Below are 17532 nucleotides of genomic sequence, written 5' to 3' on the forward strand. Positions count from 1 at the left end.
TCCACTTGGACTGCCGGCATTAATAAACTTAATTCCTGCCTTCAAGGATTTTATAGTCTTATGAGGATATATACAGATATAATTGAGTATTTAGACAGATGTGATTATAAAATTACCATATTAGAGGATTTTACTGCTACTTTAAATTCTTTGCTGAATAAGGTGGAAAATAAAATAAATGAATAAATAAGCAGTACTGATGGGTTAGAATGGGTGGAATTAAGCAGGGCAAGTCTTTGGAGAAGGTACTTTTTTCTGTAATTAAAAAAGGAAGGCCTAATGTGGTGGCTGATAAAGGAAGTATACGCTACGGAAGGTGGAGCAAGGATGGATGGGAATGAGACAGTGATATTTGGGCCAAGATGGGTGTGGGCTGAGACATCTGCATTTACTCATTAAGCACCTACTATGTGCCAAGCACTGTGCTGCCCGCTGAAGATAAGATGAAGGACAAAACCTGATGGTGGTCCCTGCCCTGCACAGAGCGAGTGTACTTTCTAATGGGGAGAGAGACATGGACTTTAAAAGATACAGTTTTTAAAAAAGAGCTGAGAGAGGTGGACAGCCAGGCAGGGTGGCGTTCTACAGTGGGGTGGGGGGTTTTATTCAGTGGTCTCTGTGCCCTCACCCTCAAGGGTATTGGCATCGTGAAAAGAGAAGGTACGGAATTGGGTTGAGACACAGTGGTAGCCTACATAAAGATGAAAAGATTTATGCTGAATTGTGGGTAGTATTTTAAAATTGAAATCCTTTTCTTTTTGAGTCATTGATTGGCTGGAGGAATGTGACACGGCTGCTGGTGTTTTCCACGGATGCTGGGTTTCACTTTGCTGGAGATGGGAAACTTGGTGGCATTGTTTTGCCAAATGATGGACAGTGTCACCTGGAAAATGATGTGTACACGATGAGCCATTATTATGTAAGTGCTTAGCTCCTTACGTATTGAATGGATGCAGGTTGAGCTTAGCGTCTAATGCTAAGAGTGTTGTGGGTGACTGGCTTGTGGGTTCGTCAGGGTTTGGGGTTTTGTTATTTTGGTAAGTTGGGCCCTGACCTAATGTGCAGGAAAGCGCGTGCTGCTGTTTTGAGGCTCTGGCTTTGTGCTTGCTTCCTTCCCTGTAGATGAGGGCCCGGGGGTGAAGGGAGCTGCTGACTCCCGACTCTGCGCCTCAGCCCAGAGCTCTGTCTCCTCTCACTCGCGTACGTCAAGGGGTAGCAAGCTTGATATTATGTCTAATCAAATCATTTGTATAGTCTTAACACTCCTTGTCTTATTTATACATGATTTAAGAAAGCAGGCACCCTGCCTCTGCTGAAAATAAAGATTGGCAAATTATTCAAGGTCTGAAAGAAATCTAAACCTTGCTGAATCTTGGTCTTTTTCTTAAGTGATACGTAGATAATATAACCTTTAATTACTGGCAGTTCTTTACTTTCATTGTTCTGACATTTAATATACACAGATAATCTTGCTCTTTAAAGTCTTTTTATTATGGAAATTTAAAATTTACATACAAAGATAGAAGAGGATTAGAAACCCACTAGACAGCACCCACTTCAGCAATAATTTGTGTTGTTTCAAGCAGTCTTTTGTAAGTAATCCAGTTGATATCTGCAAATCATTATTTTCAGCAAGTATTGAAAACCTGGAGTAGATTGGATGTAATTACATACTAAATTTTATTACTTAATTTCTTAGGATTATCCTTCTATTGCTCACCTTGTCCAAAAACTAAGTGAAAATAACATTCAGACGATTTTTGCAGTTACTGAAGAATTTCAGCCCGTTTACAAGGTAAATATATACATGTGAGATCAAAAGAGGAACACATTTCTAGACCCTTTTTGTTTAGTCATTAGAGGCAAAATGATATGTCTGAATTGAAATGCGAGAAAATGTCACCAGCTAAAAAAAAAAGTGGTGTATATTAATTTTAGTTACATTGTAAAGCTAGTTGTTTTTAGGTCTGACTCCTTAAGTTTATTTAGGAAATGTATCGAGAACTGTTATTTAAAAATAAATAGTAAGTACTCAGTAGATGCTAATTAGTTGAATGAGCAGTACTTGTATTTCATGTTTTATCTTTTAATTGCAGGAACTGAAAAATTTGATCCCTAAGTCAGCAGTAGGAACATTATCTGCAAATTCTAGCAATGTAATTCAGTTGATCATCGATGCATACAATGTGAGTGCATTTTAAATAAGATCTGTTTTGGGCAATACCCTGTGGAGAATACTTTTCTCAAAAAAAGTAAAAGTCCTTTCATACACAATTTAGCAAGCCCCAGAAGACAACATAAAACTTAAATTCTGCATCTGGAGGAAAAACTCATATTCTCTTACAAATACATAATGATCTGCAGAGCAAAATGTCACAAAGGCATGTGGGGAAAATTTCTAAATTCTATTTTAATGTTGTTAAGTAATAGGTCTCCTTGTTGGAAAGCAAGTGTGAAACAACTTATATTTAGATTTATAGGATGACCTCAGTCTTCTTTTTCCACCCCTTCTTTTTATAGATTCATCTATTTTGATGAATTGTGCCAGAAAAGCTTTTTTATTTTGCTAATTCTTCTCTTGACATATATTCAGGGTATATAGTTCTCTGTTTTCAAGAGGTACACACAGTCATATATGCATGTACCATAAAGTATATATGAATGTATTTACATATATTTGACTTACCATTTTAATAAGATTTTTTTCCCCCCAGATTGGAAGGAAGTTGAAATTAAGGAGGAATTTTCTCCATCTTGAGCTTTAGTTCAGAGTACTTTAGTGATACTCATTCACCGTTGGTCAATAACTGTTGTAAGTCGTCTGGAGGCCTTTGTAATATGACAGTAACCATCCTGTACTGTGTACACCACCCCAGCCTTTTGATGGGTTGAATTTTAGATATTTTCTACCTCATGCTAGGGGTTCCCAGAATTTTTTGGAAAGACCCTACTCGAAGAGAGAGGTTTTTACAGAGATTTTCTAGATTCTGGTTGTTCCCTGTCTCTCCCATAGCTGTTTTGTTCTCTGTCTTTACAGCATATCTTAATGCTTTCCCAACTCCATCCATGCAGGAGTGTGACCAGGAGAGAGCTTGCTGCTGCAGCCTTCTCCATTGGTCCTGAGCAATCTGCTGTTCTAAAAACACAGTGCCTTGAATCCTCCCACTTCAGGTTTTCTTTTTTTGGGGGGTGAGGGCGCAGGGCTGCAACTGCGCCTCAGCAGATTTGTTCCCAGACAGTGTAGTAGATCATTTACTTTAGTCCCTAGTGAGCTGGAAGTTGGTAGGGTCAGAGGAGAGCTGTGTTGCCACTGGGGGAGGAAAGTGTTCTGAGTTCTTAGGACTCCTCATGATTAATATCAGCCCTCTGTGCTGTATCATCATTAAAATTTCAAACTCAGTAATTAAACCATAAATACTTTTTTCAGTCATGTACATTATTTTGAAGAATTGATCCTTATTAATTAGAGCCCATTTCTCTGGGTTTTGTGTTTTCTGGTCACTCAAGATTTGGCTTCAGATATTTTATTTAAATGATACTGTTTCTTAACAGTTCATTTTACCCATTGGATTTATGCATTCAACTTATTTTATAGTAGCATTTGTTTGCCTTTCCTCTGTTTAATAGTCTTTCTTTTAGTCCTTGTCTTCAGAAGTCATTTTGGAAAACAGCAAATTACCAGAAGGAGTAACAATAAATTACAAGTCTTACTGCAAGAATGGGGTGAATGGAACAGGGGAAAATGGGAGAAAATGCTCTAATATTTCCATTGGGGATGAGGTACGTTACATAAACGTTTTCTGAAGAAAAGAAAAAACTGCTTGTTTACAGGCAATGTAGTTTATAATTTGAGAAACAGTTAAAGAAATATAATTTGGAGTGGCTTTTTGCAATTTTTTTAGTAGATTTAAATTGCTTAGTTGTTAACTTATCTTCTTGTTTTCCCTTAAGGTTCAATTTGAAATCAGCGTAACTTCAAATAAATGTCCAAATAAGAATTCTGAAACCATTAAAATTAAGCCTCTGGGCTTCACTGAAGAAGTAGAGATTATTCTTCAGTTCATCTGTGAATGTGAATGCCAGAGTGAAGGCATCCCTAGCAGTCCCAAGTGCCATGATGGCAATGGGACCTTTGAGTGTGGAGCCTGCAGGTGAGCTGGGGCTGTGGAGAGTGACGGGGTGCGGGGGGACTGCGGCTGGGACGGCTGCAGGGGCAGGCTCTGTTTGGGCGTCCAGAGAGATTCTGTCTATTGGAGCAAATAAATGATTGTTCCAGCCACTGTTGCTCACCACAAGATCAATTTGATGATCTTGTGTGTGCTATTTATGGAAAGCTCTTCCCTGCCTTTTTTTTTTTCTTAGGCAGACTGTCCTTTACTGTAAAATAAAAGCTTTTATAGCCATCTAAGATGTATATTTAACAAATGGTTAAGGTAGCATTTGGGTTTTCCTCTCATCATAGCAGTCTGAATTCTCTAGAGCTAAATAAGCTTATATAAAATAATAGTGATTGTATCTGGGAAATGGAATTAGGAAGCAGTAAAGGATGTTCACTGTGTATTACATGTACTTCTGAATCGCTGGAATAGTTTTTAAAAAACCAATATACTTTGTAAAATTGAAAAGAAAACAGTATTCTCAGAACGTAGAATCTACTACTAACAAAACTGTAGTCAGATTATTTTAAATTTTATTTTCATACTGTGATTACTTTTTAATTAAAAATTAAAATTGAATGTACTCTGAATAATCTTTCTCCTTGAAAGAATAGGAGGAGGGAAGAATATTTTAAAAGAATAGGAGGAGGGAAGAATATTTTGATGCAGATGTCAGCCCCAAATGACTATGCTTTGAAGCGTTTTTAATCATGAGAAAAATAGATGGCTGTATTTTGCCATCAGTTATTAGCTTTCTATTGTAAATAACAATTAAAATGTTACATTTTTAAATTTTCCATGTCATACATGTCCTGACTGAATTGTGTAGATCCATTTTTAGTAAAATATTACTTAACTGAAAGATCATCTTGAAAATGCTTTGCCTTCCTTCTTTTTGCGTATTTACCAGATACAGAACTAGTGTCTTCAATGCCTGAACACTAGGTGTTCTAAAAATATGCAGTGTGGCTGAAAAGTCTGGATCCATAGGATAAATTTATTTTTAAACAGTATGTTAGTTATATTTTCAAATGATAGGCTCAGTATGTTTTTCTTCAACTTCCATGCACCTTTTGGGGTGTGTTTATTAGATTAACAATTGGACGGTTGCTTCACCTATAATAGCAGATGTAATAAATAGCATATCATTTGAAAACATAGCACTTTTAAAAATAAGTTTATCCTATGTTTCTAAATGTCTTGTTCACCTGTTCATTGCTAGATTGTATTTTCATCTTGATCAAAATGGTCACTTTCCTGAAGAGGGCTTTTTTTCCTGGGCCCCTGTGTAGATTCCATATGGATTTGAATGGCTCTGTGTGTGTGCATAGGTACACTTTTGTGCACGTCTGTGACGTGTGGCATGACATGTAATAAAATTGTAGTTTGAAGATAATGTTCATAGTCTTACTTCCTCTCCCAGTCTTTCTCACAGCATGATTTGTTACTTTCACTTATTTTTATTTTATGTGACTGAAATTTTGGACTCTGTTTAGGTGCAACGAGGGACGTGTTGGGAGACATTGTGAATGTAGCACAGATGAGGTGAACAGTGAAGATATGGACGCTTACTGCAGGAAAGAGAACAGTTCAGAAATATGTAGCAACAACGGAGAATGTGTCTGTGGACAGTGTGTGTGTCGGAAGAGGGATAATACAAACGAAATTTATTCTGGCAAATTCTGCGAGTGTGATAATTTCAACTGTGATAGATCCAATGGCTTAATTTGTGGAGGTGAGAAGGGGTGTGAAAATGGTTATAAAATGTGGTCCTATCTAATACAATAAAAAATCCTGAGTTTGCTTAGTGGATAAATAGAAAAAGGGCAGCATTGAGGGTCACTCCATCCCACAGAGAGCCTTTCTTACATGTTATTGCTTGTTTTCCCTTTTCGGTCAATGCTCTGATTTTACATTTTTACCATTGTTATGAGAAATGATATTTTTTATTGGCAGGAAATGGTGTCTGCAAGTGTCGTGTGTGTGAATGCAACCCTAACTACACGGGCAGTGCCTGTGACTGTTCTCTGGACACTACCTCCTGCACGGCTGTGAATGGGCAAATCTGCAATGGCCGGGGCGTCTGTGAGTGTGGCGCCTGTAAGTGTACAGATCCCAAGTTCCAAGGGCCGACCTGTGAGATGTGCCAGACGTGCCTTGGAGTCTGTGCCGAGCATAAGTGAGTATTTCCGAATTGCTTGAAATGGGTGAGAACTCGCTGTCTGTTGGCCTCTGTATCAGCACACAATACAGAGAACAGCGCTAACATCAGGTTACGCTGTAAATAAACTGTCACATTGAAGCCCAGTTTTTAAATCTTAAAAATTATTTCTCAGTAGCTGGTGTTTGTCACATGATACTGAAATGTGTCGTACGAGAGTGATGGTACAATTATTTCAATCTGAGTTTGCTATGTAAGTGAATCCATGTGGTAACCTTTGTTAAATTAGCATTACCAATTGCTTAATTAACTATCTTTTGACTAAACTAAATAAAATTGAGTTTTGTCCCTTGAAGAAAGGACTACTATTGTACCAGCAACACGTTTCAAAAGTTATTTTGGCTTTAAATTGTGTATTAAATATCTGATAGGGCTAGTTTTATTTTCCTACTCTTATTTCTTTTGGAGGATTTTAGTTTGAGCTGTAATAAATCTATAATATCACTTGGGAAACTAGCATCTTTATGTTCAGTTTCCCCATCCAGAAATATGTTTCTTCATTTATTTATATCTTCTTCTATTGCTCTTGGCTTAATGTGGTTAAATTTTGAGTCTAGCACACAAAATAATCTTTAAGCAAATATTATTTTAAATAATAAATGTAATCATTTGCATTTTAACAGGGAATGTGTTCAGTGCCGAGCCTTCAACAAAGGAGAAAAGAAAGACACGTGTGCTCAGGAATGTTCACATTTCAACATTACCAAGGTTGAAAATCGGGACAGGTTGCCCCAGCCAGGCCAGGTGGATCCCCTGTCCCATTGTAAGGAGAAGGACGTTGATGATTGCTGGTTCTACTTCACATATTCAGTGAATGGGAACAATGAGGCCACTGTTCATGTTGTAGAGACTCCAGGTAGAAATCTGATCATTTCAAAATTCTTTGCATTTTCTTTTATGTCTTTTTACTGCTTAGGGCTATTGGCAGTTGCCCTAATATCTAGGAACAGCTGCCAGCTGGACTATTATATGTCCAAGTTGGGACACTTTTAATCTCTCAAAGCTTAAACTAGTATTTAATTAATAAGTAAGGGAAAGTGAAAGCAGGTTTTAAGTTTTCTGAATGGGGAGTCCGAGGAGTAAATGTAGTAGCCCACATAGAGCCCTCAGCAGGGCGCCTGGCGTAGGCTCTCGGTAAGAGCACCATCATTATTAATGATATTTAAATATGAGTTGATTTTAGGTTTGGACACTGGGAAAGATAATTTGTTAAAGGATGTTATACAGCGTGAATTTGTTCAGCTTCTCAAAAGATGAAACATTTTTATCTTGGTTTTTCTGGGTGCTTTTAATATACTTTGGAATTTTCTACATTTGTGGTCAGATTTTTATGGGAATGTAAGTTTTAATTTCTCCTGGATAAATATTAGGAATGGATTTTGGAGGCATATAGTTAACTTCAGAAGAAACAGCCAAACTGTTTTTCTAAAGTCTCTATTGTTTTGCATATGTATTTTTCAAATATTGTCTCACAGTCTGTGCCTCCTTGTCTTTTCATTTTCTTAAGTGTTTTCTGAAGACCAGAAGCTTAAATTTTGATGAACTACGATTTACCAGGTTTTTCTTTTATAGATCTTGCTCTTTACTATTATGTCTTAGAACTCTTTGCCTAATTCAGGTTCATAAGGATTTTTCTCCTGTGTTTTCTTCTAAAAGTTTTATAGTTCTGGTTTTCCATTTAGGTCCGTAACCCACTGTGAGCTGATCTTAGTATATGGAGTGGGGTCCAGTTTTTTATATGTAGATTTCCAGTCGTTCTTGCACCATTTGTTGAAAAGGTTGACCTTTCTCCACCTTGGTTGAAAATGAGATGACCTTATATATGTGGGCCTGTTCCTGACTCTTGATTGTTTTCCATTAATCCAGGCATCTGTCCTTTAGCCAATACCACACTGTCTCAGTTAGTGTTGCTTCACAGCTAGTTGTGAAATCTGGTAATACAAGTTGTCCAACTTTGTTCTTTTCTGAAAGTGCTTTTGAAACACTTTCCTAGTTCTCCTACTTCTTTGTAAATTTTAGAATAAACTTGCTTGATATCTACACGTCCTGCCAGGATTTTGATTGGGATAGCATTGAGTTTATAGATCAAATTGGGGGAGGGACTTCCCTGGTGGTGCAGTGGTTAAGAATCCGCCTGCCAGTGCAGGGGACATGGGTTTGAGCCCTGGTCCAGGAAGACCCCACATGCTGCAGAGTGACTAAGCCCGTGCGCCACAACTACTGAGCCTGCGCTCTAGAGCCCTTGTGCCACAACTACTGAGCCTGTGCGCCTAGAACCCATGCTCCACAACAAGAGAAGCCAGTGCAGTGAGAAGCCCGTGCACTGCAACGAAGAGTAGCCCCTGCCCGTCGCAACTAGAGAAAGCCCACGCGCAGCAACGAAGACCCAATGCAGCCAAAAATAAAAATAAATTAATTATTTAAAAAAAATTGGGGGAGAATTGACATTTTAACAATGTTGAGTCTTCTAATCCATGAACATGGAATCTCTCTCCATTTATTCAGGTCTTTTTTTCATCAGTGTTTAATAATTTTTAGCATGTAAATCTTGCACATATTTTCTTAGATTTATACATAGGTATATCATGATTTTTGGTGCTATTGTAGAAAATACCATTTTCTAAATTTCAATTTCCAAATTGTAGAAATCAATTTCTATATAATACATAGAAATACATGACTTTTCTTTATTGATCATGTACACTGGGGTCTTGTAAACCCATGTTACTTCTAGTATCTTTTTTATAGCTTCTTTTGGGATAGTGTACATTCACTTACCTTGGGATTTTAATGCCTGTGTGTTTTTTTATGAGACTGCCCAGCTCTTTGTAATTTTGGCTGTACCTTCACATTCTAATCCCTTATGTGCTCATCCTTTGCTTCTTACTTTACAGAGTGCCCCACTGGTCCAGACATTATCCCAATTGTAGCAGGTGTGGTTGCTGGAATTGTTCTTATTGGCCTTGCATTGCTGCTGATTTGGAAGCTTTTAATGATCATTCATGACAGAAGGGAATTTGCCAAATTTGAAAAGGAAAAAATGAATGCCAAATGGGACACGGTAAGTTGGAAATCATGTAAAAAGCAGGGTGATTCATAAAGCAAATGTAACATTTCTAAGACTTATTAGCTCTAAAGCTGATTATTAAAGTCCTTTAAATATTTTATTCTCCCCAAAATTTATTATTCAGAAAACTTACATTTAGTGAAAAATAGAAAACATCTTAAGTATATCCTATTAAAACAAAACAATTAAGAATGTTTCTTCTGGTTACTGTGGTCATTGTTTTTATTTCCTTAATAATTTTAATCTTAAATCTGCTCTTCTGCCTTTTTTTTCTCATGTAAAATAGAATCCTAAGTAATAGCAAGCTATTCAGTAGAAAGCTTTTTCTGTTTTTCTTTTCCCCCAACAAAGAAACCTAAGTAGAACGCAGCCAGACTCAAAAGGCTACATACTGTATGACTCCACTTATATGACAGTCTGGAAAAGGTAAAACCCTAGAGGCAGGAATGAGATCCAGTGGTTTGCAGGGGCTGGAGCTGGGGGAAGGGGCCCGAGGGATCGTGGGATGATCTTCATTGTGGGTGTGTTTATACATTTGAGAATTCATGGAACTGTGTACTTAAAAAGGGTATTTTTATTCTCTGCGATTTTACAACTTAATAAACCTGGCTTTATAAAAATTTAGAAGCTGCAAGTGATGAAAGTTGACGCCAGCAGTTAGTGCTTTGAAGCGTGGGGTGGGAGGCTGAGGTGGCCAAGCGTTGACCTTCGTGTATTCATCTTTTGATACAAGAAAGCAGTGACAATCTTCAGTATTGTTAAATTGTAAATGAATTTTAGTTATTTGCATTTTACTACAATTTGCTTGGGTTTTTTAAAAAAATTAATTTTGGAAGTGTAAAAATAGTAAAAATTCTCTTTTATAGTGTTTAAACACTATACATGTCAGCTTTTTTCTGATGAAGTCATTAGAAACTATTTCTTTTACTTTAGCAAGAAAATCCGATTTACAAGAGTCCTATTAATAATTTCAAGAATCCAAACTATGGACGTAAAGCTGGTCTCTAAGTTGCCGTTCGTATTTTCTTTCATTTTCTGTCTTTGCATGTGAAATTTATCCTTTCTACTGCACTGTGTGCCCTTTATCACTATTGCTGCCTTTTTTTTTTTTTAAGTCTGGCTTTATTTATATGGCTATACTATGGCTTTTCTTTTTGTGTGTTAATGCAGTTAATGTTTAGAGGGGCTTTGGATTAAGCTTTATGGTATAGAAGCAGCAGCTGTGTTGTAGTGAAAAGAGAATGTGCTTTGTGATCAGAGAGACCTGGGTTGAATCCCAGCTCTTCCACTTAGTAAGTAGAATGGCATTGGGTCACTTCCCAGAGCTTTAACATGGAGTCAGTAGTGATATTGTTTGGTGTGGTTGTTCTTGGCTAATGACTGTAGTGTATGATAGCAGCCTGTCAGTTATAATCCTTACTAGAGTCCTTTGCTTTAGGTAGTATTGTTATCCTTATAATAATATAACAAATCATTATATGTAAGTTTTAGGGTGAAACAATGAAAAGTGAACATGAAAACTAAAGTTCAAAATAGAATAAATGTAACCTGGTATAACATTTGTATAATATATAACTACAGTGTCATCGTTATTGATTCTAGAAATATTCTGAAAATCTTTAGTTCTTGACTGTAACTTAAAATTACTTTAAAAATCAGAACCTTTTATTTATATATATTTCTTCTTCTTAGTTATTGAATAATTCTAATACTCAAAGCTAACACTGAACTCTTTTTGAAAGGTAACAAAGACTTTAAAGAGAAAAATCCTATTATAGTTTTAAATAAAAACTTAGTTGAAAATTTCATAGTGGTAATAAAGCTTGGTTAACGTATTCTCTAAGCTAGGGTAAGCTACTTTGGTGAGTATATGCTTTACCTGGATGACAAATTTATCATTTTCTCTTTTAGCAGTAGTGGACAGGCTTCTTTCCTTGTAACTGAGTTTTCATGAAGTGCTTCTAGCATGTTTTAATATAATTATGTAAGCCCCTAAAACTCTCCGATAAAAAGATTGTGATTAGGACCAATTCTCCTGACTGGTGATCCAGAACTCTTCTTTCCTTTCCTAACTACTTTTTTTTTCTTTCTTTGCGGTACGTGGGCCTCTCACTGTTGTGGCCTCTCCCGTTGCGGAGCACAGGCTCCGGACGCGCAGGCTCAGCGGACATGGCTCACGGGCCCAGCCGCTCTGCGGCATGTGGGATCTTCCTGGACCGGGGCACGAACCCGTGTCCCCTGCATCAGCAGGCGGACTCTCAACCACTGCGCCACCAGGGAAGCCCTCCTAACTACTTTTATTCTTATTTCACATATTGGAAAACTGAGGCACAGAAGGGTTCAGTAACTTGGCTAAGTTCGCAGGGCTAGTTAGTGGAAGAGCTGAGATTCAAACCCAGGCCCCTGGGCTCCAGGATCCAGGTTCTTAACCACTACCTTATATTAGTAGCAATCAGTGTCTGTCTTCGGGAGACGCTGTTACCTGGTTAGGAAGAGGGAGATCACTCTTTACAAAAAATGACACTTTTTGGTATTTCTGCTTAACTTAATGGTGTTAGTGTTATTCTAGCACTACTGTGTTGGGCAGACATTGTAACTGGGAGATCACTTTGTTACCTAGAAACCAACACTGCAGATTTGCTTATTTACTCTGCTGAGAAGTGTGCTTATAAAATAATAACAAGATCTTAAAGTACAGGAATGTTTAATATTTTTAAGAGATACAGGAAGTACTGATAACATCAGAAACCATTACCTGCAAGATTTTTCTTTTCTTTCTAAGCAGATTTTAAGACTTTTGAAATGGCAAAGTTAAATTTGATGGCAGAAAATTATTGTCAGGTTCATATATGTGTAGTTTGGTACGTTTTCCTGTTAGTATGAGATCTGATGCATTCTTTTCTTTCTCACTTAATGCTTTACAGAAAGTTAGTTTTAGAAGGAAACTGATTTGCTGGGATCCCTTTCCCTCCCTCCCTCCGTCCCTGTCAAAAACAATCAAATATTGACTCTTTCGTGTGGTTACTTCTTATATGAGAAAAGTTTCTGTATCTCCTATTGAAAGGTGAAATTTTCACCTTTGCTGTCTGTTAAATTGTGCTTTGAAGGAAATTATCAACAATTAATAGTGAAACTTAATGTTTTCATTGTTAAGTCAGTTTTTGGCTACAGTATTACTTCTTCAGTCAAAATAAGCATTTTGAGCAATTCAAGATGCGAAAGTTTTGTAAAAATTTATTCATTAGTGAAATCCAGGCAAATTAATGGCTACAGGTTATTTTGAGATGTTTTCTCAAGAAAAATTAAAGTAGAAATAAACAATAGAAATTAATGAATGAGCATTAAGAAATTAAAACAAATCATGGCTTATAAAGCACTTTTCCAATATGGGACCAAGGTTGCCAGTCAATTATATCATTAACATATTTCAAATAATAGGCACTCTGATTATTTCAGCACATAAGACTACTCATGTAGGTACATTAAAAAAATCAGATTATCAGCTTTGTAATTGTTAAAGCTGTTAAGCACATTAAATGTGGGCTGCTAATCCCCACAGTTGTGCACTGCATTTCTAACACACCACAGAAATGATGCTGTCACCATGTCCGCCCTTCCAGAGGGAGCACAGGATGACATTTACTGAGATCAGAGGACGTCACTGCTGAACATAACCCTGCTCTCTTGATGTAAATAGGCTTTGCTTTTTGTTGGGATGGGGAGGGGTTGCACCCTGAACGTGGGAACTAATCTGCATTATTTTAGCTTACCTTCGTTTAAGGTGATGCCCAGTGCAGATAATTTAATTTTACCTCTAACCTTGCACGTTAAAATTTTGTTTGGATGGACTTTGAAATAATAAGTATAAATGTTTGTGTATATGAAAAGGCAAACTTTTCTCCAAAGGTAAGTTCTGCCGTGTAAATCGTACTTTGGATTCATCTATAACTTAGGTGTTTTTTTCTTTCGTTTTTTTTTTGTTGTTGTTGTTCTCCATTTTTTGTTGTTGTTGTTACCTCCCTTATAAGTATTAAACATTAGATTTATCTAATGCATTAGTTTAAAGAAACAATTAAATGGTAATTTATTTTCCTAGCATATTTGAAAGAATGGGCAGTCCTAGCTTCATATAATAGGAAGGTGGAAATAAAGAATGTAACTTACTTGTACTGATCACTCATTAGCAATGTAGTTGCCGGGATCCAGACTCCGGTCTCCATTATGAAATGTCTGCTACAATGTCTGTATAATCATATTTTAGCTCTAGTTGGGATGACAGCTCAGAGTTTGATATCCTATGTGATTTTTTATCATCCAGATTATATGATGTTTGTCTCTGAGGGATCCTGAGTTCCTCCATGTTTCAGAAATGACTGGTCAAATTGTGTTTTGTGGGGTGGGGCTAAGGCACTTTGGCACGATTCAGTCGGTATCCAGGCTCACTGCTAAGCTGAAGTCATAGTGGTTTATTTGGTGTCTCTCAAGACCCAGCCCTTATATGTTGCATTTTCCCTCAGTGATTTCCTGTCTGCAAGATAAATTCAGTCTTTTTAGCATGGCACACAGGACCTTTCGTGATCTGGCACTGTCTTCTTTCTTGTCTCCTTTCCCTTCCCCACTCCTCAAAACATACACGTGCACCCTTTAAAAACTTCTGAGCTATGTATATTTCTACCTAACTGTGCCATTCCTTCCCCAACACCTTGACTGCATGTGTATGTGTGTCTGTATACCTTTCAGTGTTTTATCTACAGTTTCATTTTGACAATATCCCTGATCTTCTCAGAGTCAATCCCTTTTTTCTTATACTGTTCCCTTTTTATGTACATAATTCTCTTTTGTACTGTTTCAGAGCGCCTTAATTTTATCTTCATGTTTGTCATCCACCAAACTGTACCCTGCTAGGAGGCAGAAATTGTGGCAATGGAAACTATATCCAAATATAACCTGCAGTCAAGTGTGAATAAAATTTAAAAGCAAAAATTACTGTTTAGATGCCTTCTATATTTTTTGAAATCACCTCAAATGGTTCTATAGTAAGATATAAAACTAAACAGCATTTCAAAATCTTAATTTTTGCCTAAAATTTAAATGTTTTAAGTTTTTCTTTAATATTTGTTTCATTTGTGCTCACTGTTATTTCCTCTGAGATAGGAATATTTGGCCATATTTCTCACTTGACTTTCAAGCAGGAGAAAGAATGCTGTAGCAGATACTTAAATGTATCACTTAGCATAAGAGAATTTTTTAAGAAAATGATAGCATGGGGATGTATGTTATCTTCCTGTGTCAGTAAAGTTTTGGATATTGAAAAATCTCTTGTGTTTATGGCTTGGAGTCATTTACTGGGCTTGATTTCAGTACTCTTTAGTAAAATACAGAATTAACAATAAAATAAAATATTTCATCAGTACGATATTGAAGAATAGCAATTATTTCATGAAGAATGGAAATTATTTTTGTCTAAGCAGATGCGGCAATGTGATGCCTTGGTGGAGGTCCTGTGCTCGCAGTGACACTGTGACAGTCTTACCCCAGAACTCTCCACAACTTTTGTGGCAGAGCCTCAGAAGAATATCTCCCTCACAGAGGTGAAAAGCCAAGGAGTCTTCATTATCAGGCACCTTTGTGCACAGTAAAGGGTTAAGAATCAGGCAGTTGATGGCAGAAGAATTCCTTAAGTTCAAAATTAGTTTCAAGACAGCCATTCAAAGCCAGTTTAAAAGAGAGAAGCCGTTAACAGCACGCCCTCCAGTGGAGGAATGGGTCAGAAAGGAAATAATGCCAGATGACAGGGGTGCCTTTAGACTTGTAGGGCAAAGCTTTCATTTTCAAATTTTGTGTAAACTTTTTAATGCCTTTTAAAAAATTCACTGTGATGCCTGGACAGATAAAATGGAAATGACTTATGAAAACGATCTTTACTTTTAATATTGTCTTATAAATAATGTTACATGACTTCATTAGAGTGACTGATAACTTTTCTCTTTTTTTTTAGGGTGAAAATCCTATTTATAAGAGTGCTGTGACAACTGTTGTCAATCCGAAGTATGAGGGAAAGTGAGCGCTGCCAGTGCGTATCCACAACACTGGGTGCAAAGTAGTAATTCCACACCCACAGTAAGGTAGTTTCAGGGCAGTGTTGCTGTGGTTCTCTCTTGGGCAGGTTCTGAAAATGTACAATATGTATAATTTGAAAATTTTTTTATTATTTTGAAAATAATGTTATAATCAATGCCAGGGACTGACAGAAGACTTGAGACAGGATGGTTATCCTTATCATCTAAGGTTGCATTGTGCCTTTTTGACCTTTTCCTCCTGGACTGTTGAAATCCAGCTCTTAGTGGATTAAGCGATATTTCTAGAGTGATTGAAAGGGCAGTAGTTAAAGTAATGAGTATGATGAGAGTTTCTCTTAATCAAGTATTAAAACTGATTTCTTGCTTTGCAGATATGTCACTTTTCAGTTATACAGAATCCAAAGTGAATGTCCTTCTAGCTAGTTTAGAATTGTTTTAAATTTGTTATTTTGTTATTTTCCTTATTAGACATGACTGATAACATGATGTATCTGAAAGATGAGTATGTTGGGAGTTGCTTGTGTAAAATAATGAAATGTTTGATCTACAAAGGCCATGGGAAAAGTCAGAGAGTTAGGAAGGGAAAACATAGCTTTAAAACCTGTGTGCCATTTCAAGAGTTACTTAATCTTGGTAACTTTTATGCCTTCTTTTTTTAAATTCAAGCCTTGTTTAAAAGTATTGGGGAATTTTCTGCAAAAAAAAAGTCCTTGATTTATATAAAGGCCTTAATTTACATAGTATTTGCTGAATTGGGGACCTCTGGGTGAATTTATTTTAGTTTATTCATTTTATTTTGTTTAAAGCCTGGTGCTTTTTATCACCTCTTCTAATCTTTTAATGTATTTGTTTGCGATTTTGGGTAAGACTTTTGTTATCAGTACTTTTTCATTGATGTTTTAGCTGTACATTTGCCTTTTTAATGACCATGTGACATTGTACTATGGCTTATGCAACAGCCATCAGTTAAGCAATTCTTAATTTCAATTAGTGATGTAACAGGCCACTGTATATTTACTTCTCACTGTTTGAATTTCCTGTTTGGTTTCATACTAGCCACATTCTATTTTAAGTGCCTTTTAATTTTAACAGTTCACTTTTTACAATGCTATTTACTGAAGTTATTTATTAAATAAAAATGCCTAAAATATTTAAATTGGATGTTTGGGTTTTATATATTTTGTCAGTTTGTGTGCCTAAAATTTTTATAGCTTAAAGAGAGTGACAGAAAATTCCTGGTCATTGGGTATTTTACTTAGACTAAAAGAGAGAAGGAAAGAAGGAAGGGAAGGAAGGAGAGAGACGGTAAAATAAGATTTCAGACTGTCTCTGGGCTCTCCATACAATACTGGATAAATCCCCTTCTCTCCCCACCCTTCTCTTACCTCCCTAGGAGATAGGTTTCATCCCTGTATTAAGCAGAATTAACTCTTTATGAACATCCTCTTAGAGCTATTAACTAGAAGCTGGAAATTATATCATTTTATTTAAGATATAGACAGGGAATTGTTACGTTTCTGATAAGTTTCTATTTTCATTTGGCTTTGGTTTATTTATGTTAGAAAGTATATGTATCCATAAAAAATACTTGTGTGAAGCTTATTGAAAGAAATATATCCCTTCCTGGAGCAATACAATAAGTGTCAGAGATTTGGGGAGAGGATTGTGGTAAAAGTTTCAACTTTACCAGCCTCTCACATTTGCAGTGCCCCTCCCATTTAAAAAAATTGGTATCTTTTTTACCTGTTCCACTTAAATGTATTTCCTGGCTTAGACTAAATCATCTTTCAGTTGAGAATTATACATATTTATGAGGAAAATTACCTCTTTCATGAACTATCCATTTCACCTGTTTCATTTTCCATTCCCACCATCCACACTGCCGCTTGGTTCAACGCATTTCCTTACACCTGAGGCATAACCCGATGAACTGAATACCATATTTCTGCTCCACCAGTTTACTTTTATAATGAGATTTTTTTATAAATAGGAACAGAGCCTATTTTC

At 36.6% G+C, this 17532-nt stretch overlaps 1 protein-coding gene across 3 annotated transcripts in view; it reads left to right on the forward strand.

Annotated features, from left to right (window-relative positions):
- Nucleotides 1-16681, forward strand: part of ITGB1 (integrin subunit beta 1) — a 201489-nt gene extending 184808 nt beyond the window's left edge. For all 3 annotated transcript variants that reach the window (XM_079910581.1, XM_079910583.1, XM_079910582.1), the window contains exons 7-16: nt 764-919; nt 1700-1795; nt 2097-2186; nt 3640-3780; nt 3952-4151; nt 5654-5892; nt 6114-6336; nt 7002-7234; nt 9273-9439; nt 15444-16681. In XM_079910581.1, coding sequence (XP_079766707.1) covers nt 764-919; nt 1700-1795; nt 2097-2186; nt 3640-3780; nt 3952-4151; nt 5654-5892; nt 6114-6336; nt 7002-7234; nt 9273-9439; nt 15444-15509 — 1611 coding nt within the window. In that variant the 3' untranslated portion in view covers nt 15510-16681. The remainder of the gene's footprint in view (nt 1-763; nt 920-1699; nt 1796-2096; nt 2187-3639; nt 3781-3951; nt 4152-5653; nt 5893-6113; nt 6337-7001; nt 7235-9272; nt 9440-15443) is intronic.
- The last annotated feature ends 851 nt before the right edge of the window (nt 16682-17532 follow it).

Source organism: Stenella coeruleoalba (genome assembly GCF_951394435.1).
Source record: "Stenella coeruleoalba genome assembly, chromosome: 2".
NCBI classification, from domain to species: domain Eukaryota; kingdom Metazoa; phylum Chordata; class Mammalia; order Artiodactyla; family Delphinidae; genus Stenella; species Stenella coeruleoalba.